Source organism: Lactuca saligna, chromosome 1 (genome assembly GCF_052625555.1).
Source record: "Lactuca saligna cultivar CGN05327 chromosome 1, ASM5262555v1, whole genome shotgun sequence".
In the NCBI taxonomy this organism is placed as follows: domain Eukaryota; kingdom Viridiplantae; phylum Streptophyta; class Magnoliopsida; order Asterales; family Asteraceae; genus Lactuca; species Lactuca saligna.
The window spans coordinates 36,049,456-36,061,604 of record NC_136417.1 but is presented as its reverse complement, the minus strand read 5'-3'; the positions used below and the strand labels follow the sequence as shown (position 1 = coordinate 36,061,604).

Sequence of the window (12,149 nt, the reverse complement as noted above, 5' to 3'; positions counted from 1 at the left end):
ATGTTTAAGGAGTCCATGGGCTGCTTAGGGCCTAAGCAGTCAAATTAGGGTTTCCTAGTTGTAAACCCTAATAGCCTACATGTATAAAAGGGTCCCTTAAGCCCCAAAAACGTAGAGAACACTTCTATTAGGGTTTCCAGCCGTTTTTGGTGCCTCCTTTACTTCTCCTCTTCATCCAAGTTGCATATGGTGTTTGTGACTCCATTAGAGGTACTACACTTGTGGTACTTGCTTTCAAGAGCTAAGGAAATTCAAGGAACTAGTTGTTATTGCTATATAACAACAAAAGGTATGTATTCTAGTTTTATATATGAATTTCGAAAATTATAGTAGCATGCCAGGTTTCTTTTGGTGTTCATAAAGCTGTATAACTAATAGTGAAAACATAGATCCAATACTAGGGTTGCATGCACACATAGGATTGTTTGTATTAAAACCCATCAGTGGTATCAGAGACATTGGTTTTTGTTTTCAATTAGCTTTTATTCAAATTTGTGAACTTGACACAAAAGGGTTTATGGCTAATAAACCCTAAAGGCTAGGTAATTTTCGCAATTAGGGTTGCAAAACCCTAGATGGCGATTTTTGCTAGGGTTTCCCAAATCCTTTCCTTAGCCTCCAAGATTTTGAAATCTAGGGTTATCCAACCCTTGGATTTCGAAATTACCTCCTTCCGCAAGGTTAGATCCTAAATTTTAGGGATTTGGATAATCCCATATCTTGTAATTATCTTTTAATTGTTAAATATGGTAATTAAAGATCTTGAATTATCCCATCCCTTATTTTCGAGATTTAGAGAGGGATTCAAGGGATTAGGATATCTTAGATGTATAATTGGTAATTATCCTCATGATCTAGATAATCCCTTGTGATTTAATAATTTAAATTGATTGTTTAATTTATGGTAATTATTAAATCAAGAGTTTTAATATTTAAAATTTTAATTTAAATGTCTTAAATTCGAAAATTTTAAGTGAGATTAAAACCTAATTGTTTTGAAGAGTTTCAAAACTTGCCCTCAAGTTTTGGAATTTAAATTGTTGATTAAAAGTTAATTTTGAAAGTCTAAATTCCAAAACCCTGATTTTGAAAAGTTCAAATTAAACCCTTATGGTTTTATTAAATTAATTAAGTGTATAATTAAAAGAGATTTAATAAATCCATAATGATTTTGGTTAGTTAAAAGTATAATTTAAACCACCTAGTATTTTAAAAGTGTAAAATACACCCTTATACTATATATAACATTAAAAGTTTAATATTATATATGTATAACTAAAAAGTCAGTCTTACCATTAGTAGGCCTCATTCACGAAACTAGTCTATAAGGGGTGTTTAAGGAAATTGCCTATAAAATGGCGATTGAATGGGTATCCACTCTTACCCACCGCACTCTTTACTAGTGGAGGGTCGTTAGCCGAACGGGTAAGATAGGACAGAAACCTTCCATTATAAGTATAATGAAGTACAAAGTAACTAAATGCTTTTTCAAATTCCCAAATCATAGTTACTTTAGGCAAAATGTGAAATTGTATGCTAACCCATGGAATTACACTTCGTACCCTTGTCAAACGTTAGTGGAGCGTGTGTGGTTAACCGGCACACTAATTTGGGGATGACATTGGTGGCAAAGGGTGGCTCGATGCTTATTATAGATCAATGGAGCGTGTGTGGCTAACCGGCACATTGATTAGGTGATAGTAGCATTGGGTGCACCACGTGATTCGTATGGTTATTTACACCTTGTTTGTGATCCTCGGCATCCCAGTCACGAATAGTAGGGCATAATCGAGATTAAACATGCCATTGAAGAGTTCAATGAGTCTCAAAAGATCTAGGAGTTTCAATTCATTTAAAACTTAAACTTCTTTTTCGTTTTTCATGGTGGAAATTGGTAAATCGTCATTTACCTACCTTCAAATATTCTGCAACTAGATTACGGCATCCCTCTTCTAGGTTGTAGAGTATTGCGTTGGATCCTAGCTTGATGTTTCATTTGGGTGTTGCATCAAGAATTCTAATCAACTTAACTTGAATTTTCTCCCATTTTGTAGATGTCTGAATCTTACAATGGTCTTCCCAAATCCTTTGGAACAAGCTTTCCAAATGAAGATGATGTTCCGAGATACGATCAAGGAAATGAGAGTCATGCTTCACTTCCTCCACCTCCTCCAATTATTCCCCCTGACCCACAAGTTCAAAGGCTTGAAACGTTCAAGCTCACTCAAGCCCTTTTGGCAAGTAAACACGAAGATGGGAAACCTGTGTGTGCGCACGTCTTAGAGATGAAGTCATACATTGATAGGTTAAACATGTTGGGTGTCGAGATTTCAAGTGAGTTGGCTGTTGACTGGGTTCTTCAGTCACTTCCTGAATCATATAGTGAGTTCGTTAGAGAGTACTATATGATGGACCACGACGTGAGCCTAATTGATCTCACCTATTTGCTTATAGCTGCTGAATCAGCAATGATTTGGCGTGCTGGTCAAGCAAATTTGTCTAGTGAATCAAACTCCCAAACTTCAATGGACACTGGCAACATTGGAAGTCCAGAAAGAACTAAGTCTGTGATTGTCCGATGTGTTGTTCCAAAGGAGTCTATTTGCTTTTATTGCCAAGAGAAGGGGCATTGGAGACGAAGCTGCCCTAATTACCTGAGAGATCTAAGAGATGGGAGAGTCAAGACGTATGGCTCTGCTTCAGGTAAAATCCATTAACTAACTCTTTTAAGTTCCTATTCTAGATTCTTAATACATGATGTGATAAGATTACATTTTGATGTTTTGTAGGATCGAAGAAAAGAAAGGAAGCTTGAGAAAAGAAGTGAGTTGAATCTGATCATGAAGAAATGGATTTCGATCGCATTACTTGAAGAATGGATTCTTGAGCTACAACTTGGAGTTACAATAGATTGTTAACATAGTTTTTCAGTTGAATTGCATTGTAAGGACAAGTTTTTTTCCGCAATAAAATAAATTTTGATTTTGTCTTATTTATTTATCCTTACAATGAAATATATGAAAAATTGATGTTCATGTACTTCTATTATTAGCAAAATGGATTTGATTCTTAATTATGGAAATGTCAAAAGTGTACCAAATAGGGAGACTTTCTCATCGCCCAAGTTTCAATTGGACAGAAACTTGGAATCATGCAATGTGTATTGTATGATGAATGGAAAACTTTCACATTTGGGAAACTTAGACTAATTCTTTGGCAAAGTGTCAATTGAAAGACTAGGAGATCAAGTACACTAGGTTGTGCGTTGATCAAGTCCACCACAAGAGTGACAAAGATATTCGTCATGATTTACTAAAGTTTAGTAAATGTGATTATACTTATAAGATTAAGTGTAATTCTAAGATTGATTGAAAGAGTTTCAATGAATAGTAGAACGAATAAAGAAGAATCAAGTAGGCAGAAAGATAAAAGTTTCTCTCTTCTAGAAAGAAGGGAGAGTACCTTTTATTGTGTTTTATGATAAGTCTTAAAGATTAAGAACCATGTCTCAATAGATCCTCTAAGTGAGTCTTAGTGCAATTGCATGTCTAAGAAGAGGAATCAAGTATTGTAGAAATGGTTAAATCAAGAAGTCAATCATACTTCGTTCCAATATCAAGTCTTAAAGTCAAGATTGTGACATTGAGTGAAAAGTCTTAAGTAGGTTTATAACACTCATCAAATGTGAAATTTGGAAAAGTTTTCTTATTCTTGCACATTTGAAATTGGTAAGTTGTGCTGTCTTGGATAAGACAAAGACCAACTAGGACCAATTGTGTGAAGTGTTTTGTCTTGATAAATGCTTCACTAACTCTTGAATATTTGTTTGTCAAGAAATGTTTCTTGACAAGAGAATCTTATATGTCAAGAAGTCAGTGGGAGTCTTAATGGTCTTGAAAAGTTTCAAGAACAAATCAAGAATAAACCTTATCGATCATCACTAGCACACGACTTGAGGTTTACAATCTATCGTGCTGACATTATTTTGTTTCTGTGCCATTCCAATTGAGTTAATTGTGTATATGAGTTCTCATTTGAATACATACTAAAGCCTTAGTCGATGGAAAGTACATTGATATGTAAGGACAAGTTACTTGGAAGACATGGTGGGCACTCGTGTTACCATAGGGCATGAAATCAAGATTAAGAAAGTTCAATCCATATGAGTTTGGATTTGTCGCGAACCTTGGTTTTGGCAAATTAACATGGATAGGAACTCATACACCATAAAATCTAAGTGTTATAAGATTCCCTCCTTCATGAAAATGACTGTGAGGAAATGCTTTCACTAAGAGAGATTTTAAGAAGATAGCGATTGTGAAAATTGTATTCTCAAATTCGATTATGGTTACGGCATCCCTTTCCATAGTTCGAATTGTGAGATTTGGCAATTAGTTTCAACATTTGGAACTTAGTAACATAAGTTATGAATTGTTTAAACACACATATGAGCTATCTAAGGCAAAGGTGTATAAGGTTAAGAAGCTTAGATAAAGGCTTATCGAAGCATCTGGTATTAGAAATATGAATTTCAGAAATTCAATAGGCATTGTTTTCTGGAAGTTCATTTGTTTTCTGAATACATGTCAAAGCTAGTGGGAGCATAAATGTTATGCTTATATGATAATCATCATGATAGTGGGAGCATAAGTGTTATGCTTGTATGATTGTTATGGCGAGTATTGCAAGTTAGCAATATTAATTATAGAAAAACAAAGATTCCATTTGCAAAGTTGCATGGGTTGAAAAGTTGTTTTGCTATAATTAAGGGAGAGAATATTATACTCCGTTTCAAAATCTAAAGCTTAGATTAAGAAATTTTAATATTTTCAGTCAAAGGATACATTGTGTGTTCTTAAAATTCGATTATGATTACGGCATCCCTCTTCATAGTTCGAATTGTGAGAACATGACACATAAAATATTATGGCAAAAGATTGGTAAAGTATCATATCTTTATGTAAGACATTATGCATCGTGTCCCATACGCTTCGGGTATAGGATCGATTGTAAATGCTATAGTATTTTACCATTCTAAAATTTTCCAAATGTCTAGCGCATTAAGAGGGAAAAAGGAATAGAATTGGTTTTGACTGAAAGAATTTAACAACTATCAAAGGACGATCCAAAGTTCGCTGAGGATTGATCGCTTGTAAGTAGTTGGAAGTATGGTATTGGATGGACCATATCGACATTATTATGAATAGATAAGATTCTATTAAGAATGAGTTGTCATATGGAAAATGTGGAAATGTTTCCATATTGGGAGTTGGATATTGAGAGTCTATGCCTAGATTAGAAACTTTTATGCAAGAAGGATGTTCAAAGGAATGTACTTTGAATGTGAGACTTCACATCTATGGAATTGTCTTGTAACAATTTCTAAGAAAGTACTTTGTAATTTCATTAGCTACGTCTTGGTGACTTTTGCAAAGGGATCGTTGCATAAAATGTTAGAATCTAGCATATTCTAGTAGTGGCAAGAACCTTGTGTTCTTACACTAATAATTAGGATTAAGGAATTATGAAATGAGCATCATTGGAAAAGTTTTCAGGTGATCTATTTCACAAAGCATGGACCATAGGAAACAAAGTGTGCATGTTTAGAGCATGGGACAATTGTTGGTATAATTCAAGTAATGAGTTGATTATCCGAAACACTAAATGATAAATAATGAGTAATCAATATGGTGGATAAATAGAAGGGTTTTATTTACTCTCACAAGTTTGGGGCCATATAGGATTAAGTATTGTTGTTATGTTTCAATTTGCATGTTTTGACTTCCAGAATAACTAGGTTATTCAAACATCCACAGTTGGTCATACGTTGGGAGTAGGTATGAATAAAGACTGTCATGAATCTGTCTGTAGATTGTCTGAAGTGTTTAGACATGGCACAAGTTTGCTGCAGAGTTCGTGAGTGCTTTGATAAGATTAAAGTATTGGATTAAACCCACGCTCACTTGGATCACTTCACGGTTTTAGCACGAATGATTAGTGAGACGATAATATTGTATATTCTTGAAACTGAGACGTGTGAGTTGTTATTTGTTGGTCAGTTACACATTGATAATAAGTAAACGCACCAGTAACTTGGTGTTATAAAACTTATTGTTGTGTGTGATTCGATCAGTAAATGCAAGCGAGCATTTGAGTCGAAGTTTATCCATTCCTTTTACCCAAAGTGGGATAAAAGCGATATATGTGGGCCTCTCGATGATTTAGTGATGACACCTAAGCGCTTGGCCAAGCCGGGACTAAGTTGATGTGTTTAATTGTAGTCTGTTATCAGTCGTCATGAATCGGATGCCGGGAAACAGTATAGAGAGAATGATTGAAATTCATGTCTTTTGTCTATACGATATCTTGAGAATGGAGGAATATATAATCCCTTATCTAGAGGACACGCTATCTGATAAGATCAGAGTTGACAACGGCTTTTGAAAGCTACGATTGCTGATCAGGTTCTGAAGTCATACGGAAAATAGTTATTAGACTTATCCAAGTGGGAGACTGTTGGATTAGTGTCTAAGTCCATAACTGTTTTGGTATGTACTTGACCCGATTATGAGCATGGTCCTTTTGGGTTGCCTTCACCATAGCAATATGTAGGATGATTTAAGGAGAGAAAGGTTTAAATATGATTTATTAATATATTATGAGAATAATATATTAAAGGAGAAATCATATTGTTTAATTAATATTGGTCAAGAATTAATTAAGAATTAATTTTGTGGTTAAAAGAGATTAATTAAACTTAGGGGACTGAAGTTGTAATTATAAGATAATTATAATTGGGCTATGGATCACCTAATAATATATAGGTTGAACGAATTCTATGGGAAGCCCATTAGAAATCGTCCAAGGGATATGTTTAAGGAGTCCATGGGCTGCTTAGGGCCTAAGCAGTCAAATTAGGGTTTCCTAGTTGTAAACCCTAATAGCCTACATGTATAAAAGGGACCCTTAAGCCCCAAAAACTAGAGAACACTTCCATTAGGGTTTCCAGCCGTTTTTGGTGCCTCCTTTACTTCTCCTCTTCATCCAAGTTGCATATGGTGTTTGTGACTCCATTAGAGGTACTACACTTGTGGTACTTGCTTTCAAGAGCTAAGGAAATTCAAGGAACTAGTTGTTATTGCTATATAACAACAAAAGGTATGTATTCTAGTTTTATATATGAATTTCGAAAATTATAGTAGCATGCCAGGTTTCTTTTGGTGTTCATAAAGCTGTATAACTAATAGTTAAAACATAGATCCAATACTAGGGTTGCATGCACACATAGGATTGTTTGTATTAAAACCCATCATTTCCCTCCAGTAGGAACGGGTCGAAGGCACCAATGTCCGCCCATTTATGTTTGTTAGCGTATTCTGAACTTAGGTCCGATGTCGGGTTAGCCTGATGTAGATTATATGTTTCTAGGCTTCGGTCTGATGTCGGGGCAATCCCGATGAATGTTTGTATGCTTCATGCATTCGTGATTCTTGCATGTGTGTGTTTATTTTTTCTGGGCTGTGGTCCGATGTCGGGACAAGCCCGATGAATGTCTAACTTATATGTTATATTTTCTGTGTTACTGGCTTCGGTCTGATGTCGGGGCAAGCCCGAGGAACATTTATATGTTTATGTTATGTGTATATGTTATATGCTTGTTGATATGTTATATGTATACCAGACTTCAGTCCGATGTTGAACTTCGGTCCGATACCGGGCAGGGCTCGATGTCGGATTCGTCCGATGCCAGGTGGGTCCGGATGTAGTGGGCAAGGCCCAATGTATGCTATTATGTAATTATTTGTATGGTATGTGGTAGTTTGTGGAGACTCACTGAACTCCGTGCATACAAGTTTAAGTTTTGGTTTTAAGTACTTCCGCTAGCAAAGGGAAGAGCTCTGGATGACTGCATGACACACACCACAACTTCTAGTCTGGGATGATTTACTTTGATGTTTGACACATGATTTTGATATACTGACAGTTGTTTATAACATTTATGAGATACACGATTTATGATTTTTATATGATGATTGATACTTACTGTTTTATTTATGATTTAAAAACGTAAATTTTGGACCGTATTTTTTGGATGTTTCATGGTTGCTCTACTATCCGCCAACTCCGGGTCTCTCTTGAGGAAGCATACAACCACTCTTCTATCGATGTATTCGAACTTTGCGTGACCAACTTCGTCATTTTTCCAAAGGAACATCCTCTATTGCTGAATTTGGTCGTCGGTTCTTGAATATTTACGATCAACTCCCAACTGTTGGTCATCCTGTAATGGAACCAGACAAAGTCCACTAGTTCCTATGTGGTTTGGGTCCGTCTATCAAGACTTTTGCATTGTAATTTGTGCCTCCCTGTCTACAACTACCACCCAAGATCTTCTTGCACAAGCCGAAGCCCATGAATGGTTTTTGCGCTCCCTTCACGGGAGTGCCTCTCCTCCTACAATTATTCGGCTCACATGAGGCCACCTGTTACTTCTCGTGGATGTGGTGTTTATGCTTTTCGGGGTGGTCGTTTGGATCACTCATTTATTGAGAGCGCTTCATGCGCTTCCACCAGATCCACAAACTTTTTTGTTTGATAATCAAAGTGCTCTCTTCCTTACTCGTAATCCGGTTTCTCACAAACATGCTTAGCACATTGAACTTGACTATCACTTCATTCGTGAGCTTGTTTTATCCGGAAAGCTTCACACCGAGTTTTCTCCTACCAAGTTTTAAGTGGCTGATATTTTCACCAAAAGGTTGTCACGTCATCAGTTTGAGTTCTTTCGGGAAAGGCTTCGTATTGGTCCACCACCGTTTTTCTTGAAAGCGGATATTAGACAATAATAGTGTTGTACTTAGTTGTATATTTGTTTATTGTTCAACGTTGTAAAGTGTAACTTTTATAACTTATATATTCTCAACCTCTGGCCACCACGATTTCGTGTGAGGAGTTTTCATTCTCTTAATTAGATTTGGAAGTTAGACATTTTGTCTTAAGGCATTAAGACTATGTAAGTTGTGGATTACCGCATATTGTGGGATCAAGATTGAGACCGAGTGATCAATACATCTCTCGATTGCTGTACAATCGTGCACCAAGTCTGATTGTTGTTCCAGATCCGACGAGGATACTATTGCAGCCAATAGAGGGAAAAATAGATCAGACGTCATGGTTAGAGAGAGAAAGGAGACGGCGAGGACGACGTACGTGAAAGAGAAGAGAGAAAGAGAGAAAAAAGGGTATTCAATCTGATATCTAAGGGTGTGATAATCTCATACACAATCTACCCTTATGATTTTTGTTAAAAACCTATATACACCATTCAACTTTTTGTTAGACTGAACGGTGTGAGTGAGAAACTCCCCTCATTTTTTGTGGGCCAAAAAACCATTCCCTTCACTTTTGTTTCTTTCACCTAAATCCAAATAGTAGGTTGGAAACTTCCCTCACTATTTTTTTTTTTTTTTTTTAAAAATATTTCCTATAAATATTATATTCATTTTGTAATGAATTAAAAACATAAGTTTTGATATATATATATATATATATATATATATATATATATATATATATATATATATATATATATATATATATATATATATATATAATTTTTAATAGGTATATAATTTGATAAGTATTAAAAAAGATTAAAAAAATAGTCAATAAGAATAGGAGAGAGAATGATGGAATGGGCTCTCTCACCTTTTTCCCTCACCACTTTTCCCTCAATCAAAGGATGATGTTCAGCTAAGAGAAAAAGCTTCACGTACTCTTTCTCTCACCCATACCGTTCAACCTTAGTTATGAAATTGAGATAAAAAATCTCACCATTAAAAAATTTGATCTAGTTGTCGACTTTTAATTATTGGGTCTCGGTGAATATATGATCTCTCTCTCAATCTCTCTCTCTCTCTCTCTCTCTCTCTCTATATATATATATATATATATATATATATATATATATATATATATATATATATATATATATATATATATATATATATATATATATATATATATATATATATATATATTTGTTAAACTTACAACAATTTATCACTTTTTCCTATTGTTTATCTATTTTATTTTATTTTTCTTATTTTTCGGTCATTTTGCTACGGCTAGCTACCTGCACTTCCGGTGCCTTTCCTTTAAAAAAATTATGTTGAATATTCACGAAATTGCCCCTAAAAATATATTTTCTATCTTTTTCTGTGGGAAGCCGCCTCTGCTGGTTGGGTACATGTAGTTTGTCGTGTTGACGATAATTGGTAGCTGCAAGGTTTTTTCGTGAATAACTAAACGCAGTTAGGTCGTCTATGAGTCTTTGGTGAACAAGGAGTCGCTGGAAAAATAGAATCAAACTGTAGCTTTTTGCCTTTTAATTTGCTCTCCAATTGTGTATGTGGAGCTCTTCCCATCTCCTTCAATATCTACCAAAATCATAGAAAATGTCTTCAATAAAAGAGTTTGCACACCTTAAAATTTCCCTAGAAGCTATAAAATTGGCAACCAATAACTTTGGTGACAGCTGCTACATCAGTGAAGGTGGATTTGGTAAGGTCTACAAAGGAGAGCTCTTTCACTTCGGTGATCAGATTATGGTTGCAGCCAAGCGCTTAGATAGAAGATTTGGACAAGGGACCCCAGAGTTTTGGAAAGAGATCATGATGCTTTCTCGCTACAGACATGAAAATCTGGTCGCTCTCTTGGGCTTTTGTGATGAGGGTGGTGAGAATATCCTTGTGTATGAGTATCTACCGAATCAAAGTCTCGACAAGTACCTTAGTAGCTCTAATCTGTCATGGATCCAACGCCTAAACATATGCATTGGGGCAGCTTGTGGGCTAGAGTATCTTCACAATCCGGGTGACACTACACAAAGAGTGCTACACCGTGATATGAAAAGCTCCAACATATTATTAGATAAGAATTGGAATGCCAAAATTTCAGATTTTGGTCTTTCCAAACTCGGACCTGCTAACCAAGAGTTCACATTTCTTATCACCCATGCAGTAGGGACTCCTGGGTATTGCGATCCACTTTACGGGGATACTGGATTCTTGACAAAAGAATCTGATGTCTATTCCTTTGGGGTGATTTTATTCGAAGTCTTGTGTGGAAGGCTTTGCGTATCGAATTGTGATGACAATCGCCGTTTTTTGTCGAAATTGGCACAAAGCTGCTATGAAGAAAAGAAGCTGCAGACAGTTGTACTTGATTGTCTACAAGAGCAAATATATCCAGATTGTTTGGAAATGTTCTCTAAAACTGCATATCAATGTCTACACAAAGATCACAATGAACGTCCACTGGTAGCTGAGATCGTAAAACAACTTAAAGATGCCCTTAAATGTCAAGTAAGCTATACTTCTTTCAGAAATAATAGGATTTACTTATTTTGCTCTAATTTTTTTTAATAAGCACATGCATATTCTAATTCTACATCTCATATATAGGTGGAATATATGGTTGAGAAGGAAAAGAAGTTCATATTTTACACAGCATTTTATGCGGAGGTAAACATGCATATGCATGATGAGCTAGAACAGGTGTCTAGTAATAATTATGAAGAGAGCATGGATATGCAAATCATTCAGCATAATGATATGTCGGAAGAGGAGTTGAAAGCATATGATGGTAGAGATCCTAGGAAGCCTGTTCTTTTGGCGATCAAAGGTCAGATCTATGATGTCTCATCGGCCAGGATGTTTTACGGAGCAGGTGGTACTTATGGAGAGTGGAGTGGGAAAGATGCCAGTAGAGCCATTGCAAAATTCAGCTTTGAAGAGGAAGATTTGAATAGCGATCTCACTGGTCTCGAGAAGGTTGAGCTAGAGGCCTTAGATGATTGGGACATCATGTTCAGGAGTAAGTATGTTAAGGTTGGATCCATCGAAAATCCGAAGAAAAATCTGCCCGCTTGGATCTATAAAAAATTCAAAGAGAAATCTCACTACTACAAAAAGTCACATAGAACTCGCCATATAGCACCCGCAATGGAATGCATATTTCAAGGTTTATGCTGGTTGCATATGTAAGTTTGATTATATTGTATCCACTTTTAGTATGTTTGACCATGCTAATTACATGTGATTGTATTTTCCAAACTTATAAAATAGCAATGTAGTTTTTTGTTTGTC

The 12,149-nt window shown here is 35.7% G+C and overlaps 1 protein-coding gene across 1 annotated transcript; it reads left to right on the top strand.

Moving 5' to 3' along the window:
* Window positions 1-10,317: 10,317 nt before the first annotated feature.
* Window positions 10,318-12,149, top strand: LOC144997241 (putative serine/threonine-protein kinase PBL25). Its single transcript, XM_078957103.1, has 2 exons — window positions 10,318-11,366; window positions 11,466-12,149. Exons 1-2 carry the CDS (start codon window positions 10,458-10,460, stop codon window positions 12,045-12,047), a joined length of 1,491 nt encoding a protein of 496 aa, XP_078813229.1. The 5' UTR covers window positions 10,318-10,457; the 3' UTR covers window positions 12,048-12,149.

What these genes read in the sequence shown, in the direction of transcription:
- LOC144997241 (XM_078957103.1), top strand. Translation starts at nt 10,458, where the DNA reads ATGTCTTCAATAAAAGAGTTTGCACACCTTAAAATTTCCCTAGAAGCT. An exon ending in AAGATGCCCTTAAATGTCAA is followed by an intron (nt 11,367 to 11,465) that starts GTAAGCTATACT and finishes TCTCATATATAG; the next exon opens with GTGGAATATATGGTTGAGAA.